This window comes from Coffea arabica, chromosome 9c (assembly GCF_036785885.1).
Source record: "Coffea arabica cultivar ET-39 chromosome 9c, Coffea Arabica ET-39 HiFi, whole genome shotgun sequence".
NCBI classification, from domain to species: Eukaryota; Viridiplantae; Streptophyta; class Magnoliopsida; order Gentianales; family Rubiaceae; genus Coffea; species Coffea arabica.
The window spans coordinates 4,624,034-4,637,777 of record NC_092326.1 but is presented as its reverse complement, the minus strand read 5'-3'; the positions used below and the strand labels follow the sequence as shown (position 1 = coordinate 4,637,777).

General features: G+C 34.9%; 1 protein-coding gene across 8 annotated transcripts; it reads right to left on the bottom strand.

Annotated features, from left to right (window-relative positions):
* Positions 1–6,582: 6,582 nt before the first annotated feature.
* LOC113708902 (pterin-4-alpha-carbinolamine dehydratase 2, mitochondrial) lies at positions 6,583–13,491 on the bottom strand. Of its 8 annotated transcripts, none has more exons than XM_072064945.1 (6): positions 13,243–13,399; positions 12,131–12,228; positions 11,301–11,386; positions 11,100–11,217; positions 7,373–7,441; positions 6,583–6,926 (listed from the first exon to the last, which is right to left on the bottom strand). In XM_072064945.1, exons 3-6 carry the CDS (start codon positions 11,343–11,345, stop codon positions 6,838–6,840), a joined length of 321 nt encoding a protein of 106 aa, XP_071921046.1. In that variant the 5' UTR covers positions 11,346–11,386; positions 12,131–12,228; positions 13,243–13,399; the 3' UTR covers positions 6,583–6,837. The 8 variants fall into 8 exon arrangements, with proteins under 8 accessions (XP_071921046.1, XP_027087414.2, XP_071921048.1 ...); XM_027231613.2 differs by having other exon boundaries at positions 11,100–11,223; positions 13,243–13,395; XM_072064947.1 differs by lacking the exon at positions 12,131–12,228 and having other exon boundaries at positions 11,100–11,223; positions 11,301–11,439; positions 13,243–13,424.
* Between the last annotated feature and the right edge of the window lie 253 nt (positions 13,492–13,744).

The following is a 13,744-nucleotide window of genomic DNA, read 5'->3' as shown; positions in this document are numbered from 1 at the left end:
CCTCATGTTTTGATTAATTTTTGTGAAATTGATTAGTCTGACTGCTTCAAATTTGAGTCAATTTTACACGTATTGTTTGAAGACATGAAGCAGCCTTAATTAAATGCAAACAAGGATTAGATTGTTCTATATATAATACAATTAATATAAAACTTAAGATTGCAATTATATTAGTTCATCAACAGGGCCAATCATAAATTGATAATCTTGGGACCATACAAATACACCTACAGTAAAACTTCTATAAATTAATATCCTTTGGACCATACAAATTCTATTAATTCAAAGAGGTATTAATTAATAATAATTAATAATTTTTTTGAGTGTACTTACAATTCTAGAATATAAACCAATCCATATTTACTATTTGTAAGTATAATTTAATTTTGTTAATATTAGTAATTAATACAATTTTTTCTATTATCAAAATATCAAAAAGATAGAAATACTGAATGATAGATATTTAAAAAATACATACATGTGGGATGCTTTCTACTTTAATCACTCACATAATGCTTTACGCTTTACGCATTTGTGATTAATCATGGTTGATTTTGGATGAGATTCGGTTAGATTTAAGTTTTAAGGAAAAAAAACAACAATAGATTCTTACTCTTGGAAAATATAATATGTAATTTTAGTGAATTATTAATTTATGATATAAATGGGAACAAAGAATTATATAAGGTTTTAAAAAAATTATCATCTTATTATTTTATCAAAATTATTAATTTAACTTGTTAGCCTAGGACTAGAAAAAATTATTATTTAATTAAGGTTATTAATTTATTGAGTATTATTTCATGGGCATTTTACTGTATATAGTTACTGATCTAGATTTATGTAACACGTACAAAATTTAGTGTTTAAATTTAAATGTAAATGATGTAGCATGCATTTAGACCCATCAATGTACACACAAAACAGTGTTGGAAAGATTAATCAATAGTCTAAACTAATGCTGTGTAATTTGACTAGGAAAATTGTCTTGTGGCTTTGGAAGATTCAAGTACTTTTTGGATGAAATAAAAAGCATTCAAGAAATTCGACCAATCTATAGTTTACTAGCATAGGAAATGTACGAAAAACTTGTTCATAACTAATAGCCAGGCATAGCATTTTGTCTCTATTATTCAGCTTCGTGGAACTCACAAAGTTGGCAGAATAAAGTCGGGTAAATTTCACTTTGTCCCCTCAAACTATAAGCAGAATCCCACTTCAAGCCCAAAACTTAAAAAATGAGACATTGAAATCCTTAAACTATAAAACATGTCCCGCTTTACTCCATTTTTTAACAAAATGCACGAAACTTAACGGAATAGTTGCCAATTCTGTTAGTTATTATTATAATTAAAGTTAACCAAATCCAATAGGGACATAAGTGTAATTTCATGAAATCCAAAGCTTTTGATAGGCCCCAAACTTTTAAAAATTATTCATTCACCTTCTTTCTCTTCCTCCCCATCTCTCCCTTCATCCCAGCCACACACCGCCCATGCCACCCACTACCACCTTTTGCCACCAGAAGCTCTAACCCTACTCTTGACTCGTAGCCTTCCATTTGTTAATTCTTGTAACATAATCACAAAAAAAAATTTAATATCAAAAACCAAATCAATATCAACAAAAAATTTTACAACAAAAAAAAAAAGAAAGAAGAAGTTCAAAGAACATGCTTGGTATGAACAATTCTGGAGGGTCTGACATTTTTGGGGTCATTATTAACAAGCTACGCGGCTCAGGACATGCAACTCCGTTTGGACAACCTACAGCCATAGACAACAAAGAGGAAGAGTTGAAAAAAGAATCTCCTCCAACTCCAACGTAATTACACATTCCCAAACCCAATCTGAATCTCATCAAGACTACCTTCTGTTGTTGGTTTGGATATGAACACCCATTCATCTTTTTACTTTTAATCTATTTTCTTATTCACAGATCCAAACCTATGTAAAAGATAAACATATTCACGAATCCCACAAAAATTAGTCGTGCCCAGATCAAATGGCAATGAATTTAGGAGATGATATAAAAATTGAAAAAAATAATAACAACTAAATACTTTTATTAGCACAAAATAAATGTGGAAAAATAATGGGTTTTAAAAGAGAGAAAGGGATAGGGGCAGAACATGGTGGTGGGTCATGTGGTGGGAAGAGAAGAGAGCAATAGAGCAATGGAAGGCTAGGCTGATAGAGAAAGTATGGAACGAGAGATTTTTGGTGGGGTGAATGAAGAAGAGGGGATAAGAAATTTGGTGGGGCGGCTATTCAAAGAGGAGACAAAAAACAAGTTACAGGTTGTGATAAGTACAAATGGTGATGTATTGGTATGGCAAACATTTTGTGATTTCTTCTGTGATAAATGTCTTATTTTTGGATTCATCACTGGGGAGGAGAATGTAGTAAAGCATGGCGGACGATGATGGCAGGAGAAAAGGGAGATGATGGTGTAGTAGTGGTGGATGTGCGGTATTGGAGGAAGAAGGCAGTGAAGAAAGAAAGAAAAAAAATAGAAAAGGAAATAAAAGGAAAATAGAAAAAAAGGAGGAAAAAATAAAAGAAAAGAAAAGTTTAAAAAAATGGCTTTTTTGTTTAAAAAAGGGAAAAACTTTAATTATTATTAATTAAAGAGGTAAAATTATCTTTATCTCTCTGTCTCTTTGTTTTTTTTATATTGGGTCTCATGAAATTACATTTATGTCCCTATTAGATTTGATTAAATTAAATTATAATTATAACCTAAATGAATTGGCAACTATTCTGTTAGGTTTTGTGCATTCTGTCAAAATTTGGAGTAAAATGAGATGGATTATATAGTTTAACAATTTAAATGTCCCATTTTGAAGTTTAGGGATTGAAGTGAGATTTTGGACATAGTTTGAGGGGATAAAATGGAATTTACCCGAATAAAGTCTAATAGTCTCAACCTTTCTAGGCGGTTAATGGATACGTGTTTTCCGCCTTAATTTACTTCATCAATCTGTGAAGTCTTCATTTGGATGATCTTTGGTGCAATATTGCTGGATTTTGCTTGTTGTTCATAGATGAAATTGTACACAATGACTGAAGACCTAGTAGGATGGATTCGTCTTCCAAGTTTCTCATGAACCTTAACATTCTTCTGCGAATCAAACTCATGGTTCAAAGACTCGGCTGAGTCATCACCGAAACGGGCTCCCCGTTCCGATAGCAGGACAATATAATTCCGAGATACCTAAATCACCGAAAACTCGGCCGAGTTACTGAGAAATCAACTGAGAAGTCACCATTATGGATAGAAATAACTAGTCACCCCGAGTCAATTTGAATCCAACCAAAAAACAACTGTGATTATGTTTACTTTCATTCCTTTGTATCATTCGAAGGGAACTGAAGACAACCCAATTTTTTTAACCGTACTAGGACTGAAAATTAGACTAGATTCATAATTTGAGCAAATTTATGTCTGTGGTGTAATATTATTGTTGGCGTGGGCAGTGATAATATAGCCAAGAGATGTATGCCATGTATTTTGATTGCAGAAATGAAAGACATGTATGTTCTGCTTTTCAGCCTTACTCAATGCTTCTTAAGATGGTTACCTCTGATTACTGTGAGAGAGGCATTGTGAAGGATGAAGGATCGTAATTTTCTCTTACTTTTGATTTTCAAGCCCTTAGCAGATGCAACACTGCATGGACATCGAGATATATGCAGGATCCTCGAAGTCAATGGAGACAAGGACTCGACCAATGATCATTCCATGGTAATAATGATAAATTTGCTTTAGTCTTTTTTGAGGGTTTGATAAATAAATTTCGATTCAAGGCAACATGTTTGCATTAAGTGTTTTTACTAATGCTCTTTTCAGATTAAAAAGTTATCGATCTCTTCATCAAGCAAAATTTGAAGAGAGTTTTTAGACTAGGAATAGTTGACTTTAACCACAGGGGATATTAACAGCCGTACTAAGTATTTTTTGGAGTGCTATAATTGATTCACATTATATACTATGATAATATTTCGTAACATATAATGTAGACGATCCGCCGTGAAGAAGATTCATATGAGGTGAATATTGACATGTTTGAACTGAAGTTGCAGCATTCGTCAATGATCGAGCAGGCAAAGAGTATGAGCAGTAACCCATCACAGCTTACTGAGCTCCAAATTTGCAATGGTATCTGATAAATGGGCTTGATTCCAATATCTATTTACTGACTTAGTTCTACATATAGATCTTCTGTATCGGTATTATTGAGTGCTTGTCTTTGCCTAAGAGTTGGTAATCTTACACCTGGTCGATAATATTTTGGTTTAGCATTTTTTTATATTATTCACAATTTTTTGAATATTAAACGATTCAAAATTTGCGTTTTGCCGAGATTGCAACCGATATGCCAAAATCGATATGGAACATGGTTCACCATTGTGGGTCGCGCTCGTGTCGCGGTTTCGGTTGTTTCACATCTATCGCGACATATCGGATGATACGCACATTATAACATATAAAAGTTTTCAAAAATTTTGAAAAATTACTAAAATTAGAAAATACCAAAAAAGACACAATTTGAAAAGATATCCAAATCGACTCTGAATTGACTCGGATATATCGGCCGATATCATGTATCACAGATTCGAATTGGTCAATATCGGTCGAGTCAGAGTGAGTCATTGCGGATATGATAATATCCATAATTCGGGGATCAGTATCCTCCGTTTCAGTTACAACTCGGCCGATACGAATTGGTATCGGCTGATATGGTGAACCATGATATGGAATGATCGGGGCTGTAACTGCGACTTTGAACCATGATGGAACTCTTAATTACAGTATACAACTCATTTCTTCCGATCCATTGACAACTTCTGTTATATCAGCTTATAGAATATATTTGTCTTTAATCTCCAAAAGACTCAATTCTTCAAAGGAGGAAAAAATCCATACATCGCTGTTTGAAATACATTGGACATGTTTAGTAATCCTATTGATCTTCGTAAAATTTTGCCTCTGTAACATTGAACTGAATCTTCAACAGTTGCTTCTTTTGCCTGTGATAACTTAGGGTTTCGCGTTTACGTGATTGGTGTATCCAACTGCTACTTTTAAGTCTTTGGAAATGGAATTGGAGACCTACATAAGTTATATATTCACAATGTTTATGGAAATAACTCTATAACTTTGTCTGGCAAATTTGCTGTCCATTTGGCGGTTGTACTGTGCAGGAACTTTTAGATTAAGCTAAACTAGATTAAACATCATGTCTCCTCTAACAGGCCAGTCTCTGAAACAAAGTGTATTGTATATATGAGTGTCTAATGAGTTCAATGTTACTCAATTATGCTGTACCCTTGCATAATTCTTGTGCTATCAGTATCGGCTTTTCCAACGAAACACAAAATTCAAGGTGAGTGCCATGTAAAAATCCAAAGGTGATGGCTTTATCTCACGCTACCAAGGAAATATCTAGAGAAACCACTATTTGTAGCTTTGTTCAACTTCTACGCAATTTTGTCTATTTTGAATTCTTTCCAAAGAGCAATAGCTGCATGGAACAGTTTATAAAAGACAGACTTCTAAGAGTGTACTTGAGTTTATGAGTTTGATACATGATTGCAAGGAGAATCAAGCAGGATTTTTTTCTTTTTTCTTTTTTTTTTTTGTGCTAGCGGGAGGTTTTAAATCCCGAATTTCCCACTTACAATCCCTCCCACCTTACTAATCAATCACCCTCCCCCAGCAGAGAATCAGGTAGTTAAAAGGACTTTAAACTTATTATAAAAATGAGGATGTATTTGAAAAGAGAAGCTTTCATTTTGTTTTGTAAGAGACGGCGGAGAATCAGGTAGTTAAAAGGACCTTAAACTTATCATAAAAATGAAGATGTACTTGAAAAGAGAAGCTTTCATTTTGTTTAGTAAGAGAGTTTCCAGTAGCTTGGGGCAGGTAATGCATAATCATTATTCAATCGATGCATGAACTGCTGCTAACTGGCATAATGAGAACTATTGATTGCAGGTCTTCTTGTTCACTCCTGAACTTTCTGGGTAACTAAATCCCACCTAACTTGGAACTGTTGCTTCGTGGTTCTCCAGGATACCATTGCCAGCTGACTAATCACTGGGACAGACTTTGGAATACACAGTAATTTCTCCCAATATATGTGTATTAACTAGTTTTCTAGACTGAAATAAGTTCTTCAAAAATGTTTGCTTAATCCATGATATAATGGACTGAAAGTAGACACCGAAAAGCATGATTCTGTTTCCAAGAGATAATGATCACCGTTTATAACCCCCAGACCTTATCCGTGAGGGGACTGTACGAGAACTGGGCCGCCATGTTGGTACGTTTTGGCTTTGCAGAGATTGTAACAACTTCAACGATGAGATAAACTCCGTACAATGGCCCCCGAACAGATGCATCTACAATTCCCTATCATCCATATATACTGGACACAAACACCTGGAATGCATCCGTACTATATAGATTAAGCAATCCCCAAAGTAATTTTGACTTGGTGTTCTTCTGAGTTCATTTAATAGCAATGGTCAATCTTGGCACTTTCATTGACTGGCTAAACAAATAAGTAACACAGGATTTAATAGTACCTTTTTTTTCTTTTTTTTTTAAATAAAAGGCTGAAGAAGCACAGAGATGGAACAAAATTATTTCGTCATCACAAAAGTCCAGCAAAAGCAATAATGTCAAGAAGCCAAAATACTTCAAGCTCACTTAGAACCCGAAAACTCCATCCACTAGATGTTTCTGGCGGACAAAGATCTTCTGTTGGAAAGGCGACCTAGCGCCATGACATGAGGTTTTCTATTCCTCTTATTAAACTTTCTCACCAAGTTACTCCCCAACCTTTCTGCTGAGGAGTTGATGCAGATCAAGCCTATTGATCTTAGCAGCAAGTATGAAATCATTTTCAGTTAATCCACCTGCACAGGGAAAAGTCTACAGTCAGAAGCTGCAAATAAACAAAACCGACATTAGAATGATTTAAGATGCTATATTATGGAGGAAATTTCAGGAGGAGACAATGGCAGTTAAAGAAATGGTAGAAAATGTAGTGCAGTTCGTCCATAAGACCCGAATATCACGAGTGCCATAAATCACAAGGTTTCTTGTACTCATGAAAAGCAAGCGTCTAAAATGAATCACGGATAAAAGTCATGTAAGGTACATAATTGAATGTCATGAATTTGTTTGATGGTTCACATAGAGATGAGCTGGCTACGAAGTGAGTTCACCCACACAAGATTCTTGAATATCTACTCAAGATCATTATCAAGGGGTTTGGTGCATATTATCCATAAACTGAGTAGCTTGATCAAGCTTGAAAGTACAGATGGTAAAACATAATTTAGTAACAAGAAAACCTTACCCACAGCATGTGTCCATATCTCAATCTTCACGTTATTCCATGCCACAAGATGTAGATCTGGATGATGACCTGCAGCAGACAGACCATGCTGTGGGCTACTGCTCTTTAGAGTAGCAATATGCTGTTGTATGCAATAAATAATGGCTTAATAGGTACGTGACCTCTAGGAATGCTAAAAATTCAACTAAGATTGTTAGCCAGGTCAGCCAGGCCCTCAATAATCAATTGTATGTTCTCTGGTCGCAATGTTAGCATCTATATACTTAATCAACAAAATGCCATAGTATTTCGTTATTCCAAGCTATTGGCTTATTTATTCTCTAACTGAAAGGATAAGCCAGGTCAAGAAACAGTAATAGCAAATAACAGAAACCTACTGCAGAAATTAAATCAGTACCATCTTTCAATAGTAAATAGTTTCAGTAAGAATTGCAGGAGCTCAGAGGCTGGAATTGAATAATAACTAGTGACAAACAGAAAAATATTATGAATTAATCAATGGCTACATGTCATGGATCAAAACATCTCCAGAACTCATAGCAGTAAAACAACTTGTTTTCCACACAAATTATGTCCACCAAATAAGCTCCTAAGAAAGATGAAGCCTGCAGCTTGCCTAAACAGCCACTTTAAAGCTCATAAAAAATTGACCTCTTCATTGCCTTGAAGATTCCATATAAATACCAACAGTTGAAAGATTAGTGGAAAGGCTTGGGCCTAAAAATCTATCCCATAAAATTAAATGCATAGGCATTGGTAGATTTCTAATGAGTTGTAGTCTTTTTGAGGTCCTCACTGTTATTGGAAGCCATCTGGTTTTGAAACGAATCTCATGTTTGAAAACCTCCAAAGTACTCAACAAAAGTAAGTGCTACATATTAATCTTAAGGTTAAGATGACCTTATTGTAGAGAAGCAAAGCAGCAGTCAAAATAAGTTTGCAAAAGATTGGGCAAAGATGCATCTATAACACTATCCAAATTTAAAGCCTTGGACCCGTCGAGAAAAAAAGCCTATTCAGCTAGCTAAAATTATTAAAACTTAGAGTCCGGAAAGCAAAGGAATATTGTCGGGATTCTTCTGGAGTTTTTTAGTTAGGAAGGGCACACTAGTAATTTTACAGTTAGGTGATAGGTTATTCAATTGCCCGGTGCCGTCTCAAAGATTGTAAAATTCTTTAGTATCAAGAGCTGCAAATAGCCCTCTCATGTTTTAAAATTTATAGAGTAATGACTATGCTGTTCCTTTCGGTCATTAAGTCCATTGAAAACAAACATGAGAAAAAACCATGAATTTCCATAAACCTAGGATAAGAATTGGGAAAAAGGAGAGAGATAATAAAGAAAAAGTGACAATCAGATAGTAGTTCGAGTCTTTTACCTTTTCTCTTCTAAAAAATTTCCAATTGCTGAACATAAATGCCTCCAACCCAAACATGTCTAGTCGAATTTAAAGGACCTAAAGGCTTATTATGTAAATCAAAGGAGCATTGGTTCATGAACTCAAAAGTTGATGTGGCTATTCAAAGGGTTATATATCAGTTGCCACACAGAGTTTGTTCAGCAACTGACTTGTTGAAATTGAAAATCTAGCCATTGGATGCTAGCCAATGCTGCATCCAATTGCTATATTTGGTTAACCTGCCTATATAAACCGGCTTGTTTATATATCTCGAATGTTTATGACTAATTTTTTTTTACATGTCAGTTGCTGCACAGAGATTGTGTGGCAACTGACTCATTGAAATTGAAAATACAGCCGTTGGATGCTAGCCATTGCTGCATCCAACAGCTATATTTGGCTAACCTACATATATAAACCCACTTGTTTATAGTATTTCGAATGTTTATGACATAAATTTTTTTACATGTTTGTAATATTAAATGTAATAGTATTAATTTTTTTAAAAAAATTGACCTGCCTATATTTAGTTATCCATCTTTTTTTAATTAACCACTTGGTTGCCGCACAAGCTCTTTGCGACAACAGGCTCAATAAATTTTTTTTGTCACACACTAATTTTTTTTAAAAAAAATTTGCTGTCAAAAATAATTGCAATTTGGTCCTTCGTTGCAGCACATATGCTGTGCAGCAACAATATAGGAAAAAAAAATATTTTTAAATTATTCCATTGCCACACAAGACCTGTGCAGCGTCAGATTCAGAAGCCACTCATCAGATTCCACATTTGGCGGATAATTTTTTTCTTTTTGGGTATTAAAATAAGAAATTTGCTGGAATATAGAGGGACTAGCTTAGTTTGTCCTGTCTTCAAATTCATGTGCATTGCCATATTTGAGAACAAATGAGCTAATGGATTTGTCTATCAAAGGTAACATGCACGAGCTTTTGTAAAGAGGCATGTTCCTGATGCAAAGCTAGAACCTCTCAACTATTTGAGTAACTCTATGACTATTCTCAGACTCAACTTTAGAGACTTGTCACTGTCACAAAGAAAAATGTAAGAGGTAAGATATCAATCTTCTGCAAAAATTCGATTCACAACATAAGCAAACCCAAAACTAAACATGTCCAAGCTGGAAACACAAACGATACTAATACAGATCTTCCCTTTCAAACACCAGCAAAGTGTGACTCTAGGTACCACGTTCAGAGAAATTGCTTAAACTCTCTGCACCTACAAGATCAGTCCGTTATCCAGATAGTCCTCTATGCCTCACTAAGGTACACAGAAGGGGGGAAGAATAAGCTCTTTGCCCAATCAATAACCAAAATTTTCACTCATGACCTGCATGTAGCACGGTGAATATCAAACCAGCACACTTGAGCTTTGGCACTATTACACAAAGAATGAGAAAAGAACTGGAGATATATCCTCTATCTTGAATGATCTACCTCCTATATCAACCCGATAAAGTATTTATACCTAGGAAGATGCTTTCAACTATTGGAAATAATCAATACTTCCAAAGAAAGCAAGATATACTTGATCAACTTTCATCAAAGATAGTCATGTAGCAAAATATTTTATAATTAAACATATAATGTAAATGACAACAAAGGGAATCAGCTCCAAATAGCGTCTCAACCATCAATAAAATCCTTGAAAATTCCACTAAACCTGCAGTCATCCACATAGGATCTTCCACATAACACAATAAACAACAGGAAACTTTTACATGCTTTTTTACGCTTTCACACCTAAACAAGCCTTGCTGCAAAGTTAGACTTTTATATATTGGCCAAGAAGGAATATGCAAAATGTTTCTCCTGGAAAGTGCACCAGGAGAGTCCAGCCTTAGTAAATTTAAGTCATTTTAATACATAAAGAAAATTTTCTTAAGAAGTGCAGTAATCATATGCTAGGAGAAAATGGAACCTGAAAACAAAGGCATCCTAAAGTAAGAATTTACTTTTTCAGTTGAAGTTGGTGTTGTCTCATGGAAGATTAGACGAAGAAAAACATGGATCACAAACAGACTTGGCTCTCCAGCAAAGACAACGAGAAGCATTATTTCTCATTCAGAATATATACCCAAAGATGTCCCTCAAGATCCAAACCATTTGGTCTGAGATTAAAAAAGAAAATGGCAATTTTGACAAACAAAATAACACTCTGTCATTGAAGTCTCAAGGACAAGAGTCATCATTTTAGAAGGTGGGATACCTTCTGCTTCTGAAACATTCAATGAAATGAATTGACATCTTGAACTCACACATATGGAAAGAAGATATCATAGAAGCTGTGGTTTCAGAATATGAAATACCTTCTGCTTCCGCTACATCAGCCACAAGTTTGAAGAACTCCATCCCTTTCATGAAAGTCTTAACTTTCCAAGTACGCTGCAGCTTCATCATGCCATCTTCTGTCACCAAGTTCCATCCCTGCACCTAAATATCAGCCTTTCAGTCCAGCATAATTAATGAAATGGAAAAACCACAAATATCAAAATCAGATCCTGCAAAACCTGAGGAATCAAACTATGTGCTGCTTCCACAGTCATAGGTCTCATATCCTTTGCATTACATGATACACACTTCTTGGTTGTTAAATCTGGCACCAAGAGAACAATCATCACAACAAAGGTTGCCTTAGTGTGGGATCACCTTGACAAAAAATGGAAACAAGCTGGAAATTAATGCTCCCCGTTCATGTCTCAATTCTTTTGAGAAGGACCTCAAAAAGAAAAGAATGAAGCCCAAAAATGACAATAACACTTACAAAAGTTTTACATGTGAAAATCATGCAGAAGCTTTAAGATATAGTAGCAGTTAAAGCAAAAGCAAAGTGTTTGGATCAAATAAAATCATTGAAGTAAGGATCTAAGAAGTGAAGCAATGAATTTGCAGCGTTGAGGGGCCAATAATGTAGAAAAATCCTGACCGTCCAAAACAACTTAAACAAGAACTGGCAAGAGGAGGAAGATGATAGAGATCTAAGAAAAGATGGAACCAAGCACAAGATGATGCCTGCGAATTGTTCTTACTATTGTGAATGACCAGGAAAGGCTTACACTGTCAAATGTAAGCCTGAACTGCTTAGGAAATAATTTGATCACATGGTGTAGCAAAACTTCTGTTATATTGGCCTTGATGTAGGTCAATATAATTCACTTTAAATTAAGAGCCACAGCATTCCGAAAGAAAAGTGCAACCATATAATGTCACATCTAATTAGAGCTGAAGTATGATATTCACGGTCAATGGAATACGCAAGGCTGAAATCCACTACAGAACAATGACATGTCCTGGTTATCAAAATGGACAATCAGATCAAATGTTAAAGATTTAGACGCACCTGTGCCAGAACAGAAGGCCCTAAAGCCATTATGTATGTGTTTAAAGGATGTAAGTTCCTCACGACCCTGAAGTTTCTGAGCTAGTTGAATATTTGAGCTGTATATGAATGCACAGGTATCCCAGAATACATAATTATTCCATAAACTGGAAAGTTACACTTCACTTATTGTATGTTACTTGAAAGGAATATGAAGTGGAAATAGTTAAAGGTACAAAAGAATTGTTATATTGTCAGTCAGAAAAATAAGAAAACGCCAATCAAACGGAATTTAGGACATCTAAATCAACTGAGAAGAAGTCAATATCAGTATACACAGAACCGATCGGATTTCTGGTTTTATGACCTTATCTTTTCTTTCAACTATTACTTGCTCAAAATAAAGAATTGATCAGAAATTGCAAAATTCACAGGATAACACTCAATTATAATTTGAAATCATAGAAAAAAAAAAGAGTAAATAGCTCCAACTAAATTTGCAGCAAGTTGTACTGGAAGGTGATGCACTCAAGATCACCAACATGTTGCAAAGCTTCGAATCAAATGATTTTCCATGTGGAGTCTTAATTGATAATATTTTAGCTCTTAATCAGAGTTTTAAAGATTGGAATGTTTGCTGGGTTCCTAGATGTCTTAATCAGATTGCCCATCTTCTTGCTAAAAATGCTTTATCACTTGACGATTCATGTACATGGTTCAATGGAACTCCAAACTTTATTCTGCCTGCACTCCAAGGCAGATTTATGTCCATTTTAATAAATTCATCTACTTTTCTAATCCAAAAAAAAAAAAAACAAAGAGTAAATAGCTACCTAAAACCAACATAACTTCAGTCCGCTGAAAAAACATAAATAAATACATTGTTTAAACCAATCACACAAGTACAAACACATTAAATGCTACAATTGCCCACATCTCTTTAAAGAGTAATATGTACCCATGATTAAAAAAAACCAAAGAAAAATAAATAAATAGCCACAAAATTGAATTCAAAATTCAAAATTGGGAACGCATTAAAAACAACCTAACCCTACATTCTGAGCACAAGATTTTTGACTAATTTAAGAGGAACAAGAAAACGTGATTGAATGATGGGTTCTGCCTGAAATTACCGTCCATGGGGTCTGGTGAAGCTTTTGGGCAGACCTCTACGCGATGCCTGAAGTAAATTTCAAGCAAATAGTACTACAACTGTATTAACAAAACAGCAAAAACTTGCAATTTTGACGAGTTTGATATCTATAAAACAATTTATAGACATTGAAATAACTAGATGGAGAGAGGGGAGGAGAAATACGTGGGCCATGGAGAGAGAGAGGAGACGAGCTTGAAATTGAACAGGTGTTCGCAACATGGACTCGTGTCACTGTGGCTGGCACCGTGGCACGCAATCAGTAAAGCGGCAAAGAGACGGCCACTACAGGGAAGATGACTTCGGAGCTGGGACTCACAAAATACATAAATAAATAAATAAGTCTTATTATGTTTAGTGTTAATTGAAACTTGCACCCGTAAGCTTTATCAAGATTGTATATTACCCCCTAAATTTCTAAATTTAGCAATATACTGCCTTACACTATCAATTTTTTGCAACTTGCACAAATCAACTTGATT